Source organism: Neopelma chrysocephalum, unplaced genomic scaffold (genome assembly GCF_003984885.1).
Source record: "Neopelma chrysocephalum unplaced genomic scaffold, ASM398488v2 Primary Assembly neopelma1_96716, whole genome shotgun sequence".
Classification (NCBI taxonomy): Eukaryota; Metazoa; Chordata; class Aves; order Passeriformes; family Pipridae; genus Neopelma; species Neopelma chrysocephalum.
In genome coordinates this window covers 1-1,458 of record NW_020925360.1, presented here as the reverse complement: position 1 = coordinate 1,458, position 1,458 = coordinate 1, and the positions used below count along the sequence as shown (strand labels likewise).

General features: G+C 65.5%; 1 protein-coding gene across 1 annotated transcript in view; it reads left to right on the top strand.

The window, feature by feature from the left end:
- Positions 1 to 1,441, top strand: part of LOC113981710 (proline-rich protein 12-like) — a gene marked incomplete at both ends in the record, with an annotated part of 3,442 nt that extends 2,001 nt beyond the window's left edge. The window contains one exon of the mRNA XM_027709264.1: positions 1,280 to 1,441. Coding sequence (XP_027565065.1) covers positions 1,280 to 1,441 — 162 coding nt within the window. The remainder of the gene's footprint in view (positions 1 to 1,279) is intronic.
- Positions 1,442 to 1,458: the final 17 nt, after the last annotated feature.

Genomic DNA, 1,458 nt, shown 5'->3' with positions numbered 1-1,458 from the left:
CCTTTGTCCCCGTGTCACCCCAACCCCACAGTCCCTGTGTCACTCCAACCCCACAGTCCCTTTGTCACCCCAACCCCACAGTCCCTGTGTCACCCGACCCCTTGTCCCTTTGTCCCCATGTCACCCCAACCGCACAGTCCCTGTGTCCCCCCGCATGTCCCCGTGTCTTGAGGGGTCGCGGTGTCCCTGCTCCCGTAACCGCCCTGAGGTGTCCCCTGTCCTTGGGGGGGTCACGGCTGTGGTGTCCCCGAGGTGTCCCCGAGGTGTCCCCAAGGTGTCCCTTATCCCTGGGGAGTCAAGGCCATGGTGTCCCCGTGGTGTCCCCGTGTCCCCAAGGCGTCCTCAAGGTGTACCCTGTCCCTGGGGGGGTCATGGCCACGGTGTTTCTGTGTCCCCGTGGTGTCCCCGTGGTGTCCCAAGGTGTCCCCATGTCCCCAAAGTGTCCCCAAGGTGTCCCCTGTCCCTGGGGGGGTCATGGCCACAGTGTCTCTGTGTCCCCGTGGTGTCCCCAAGGTGTCTCCGCATCCCCTTGGTGTCCCCGGGGTGTCCCCTTGGTGTCCCCATGTCCCCTTGGTGTCCCCATGTCCTGTTGTTGTCCCCGGGGTGTCCCCAAGATGTCCCCGTGTCCCCGAGGTGTCCCCGAAGTGTCCCCAAGATGTCTCCGTGTCCCCAAGGTGTCCCCAAGGTGTCCCCTTGGTGTCCCCTGGGTGTCCCCGAGGTGTCTCCGTGTCCCCTTGGTGTCCCCTTGGTGTCCCAAGGTGTCCCTGAGGCGTCCCCAAGCTGTTTCCATATCCCCTTGGTGTCCCCTTGGTGTCCCCATGTCCCCTCGGTGTCCCCTTGTTGTCCCCATGTCCCCAAGGTGTCCCCGTGTCCGCAGGGCTGTCGGGGCTCTTCGAGATGGGGCTGCACCACGTGGGGTCCCCCCGACCTGTCCCCCTTTGTCCACCTAAGATGTTCCCTGTCACGGCCGTGGTGTCCCCGAGGTGTCCCCGAGGTGTCCCCGAGGTGTCCCCTTGGTGTTCTCATGTCCCTTTGGGCACCCCTTGGTGTCCCCATGTCCCCGAGGTGTCCCCAAGGTGTCCCCAAGGTGTCCCCAAGATGTTTCCATGTCCCCAAGGTGTCCCCATGTTCCCAAGATGTACCCAAGGTGTCCCTGGGTGTCCCCTTGGTGTCCCCTTGTTGTCCCCGGGGTGTCCCCAAGATATTTCCATGTCCCCTTGGTGTCCCCTCGGTGTCCCTTTGTTGTCCCCATGTCCCCAAGGTGTGCTGGTGTCCGCAGGGCTGTCGGGGCTGTTCGAGACGGGGCTGCACCACGCGGGGGGCGCGGCCCCCGACGCCTCGGTGATGAACCTGATCTCGGCGCTGGAGTCGCGGGGGCCCCAACCCGGCCCCTCGGCCTCCTCCCTCCTCTCCCAGTTCCGCACCCCCTCCTGGCAAACCGGTGGGTCTGGGGGGGGG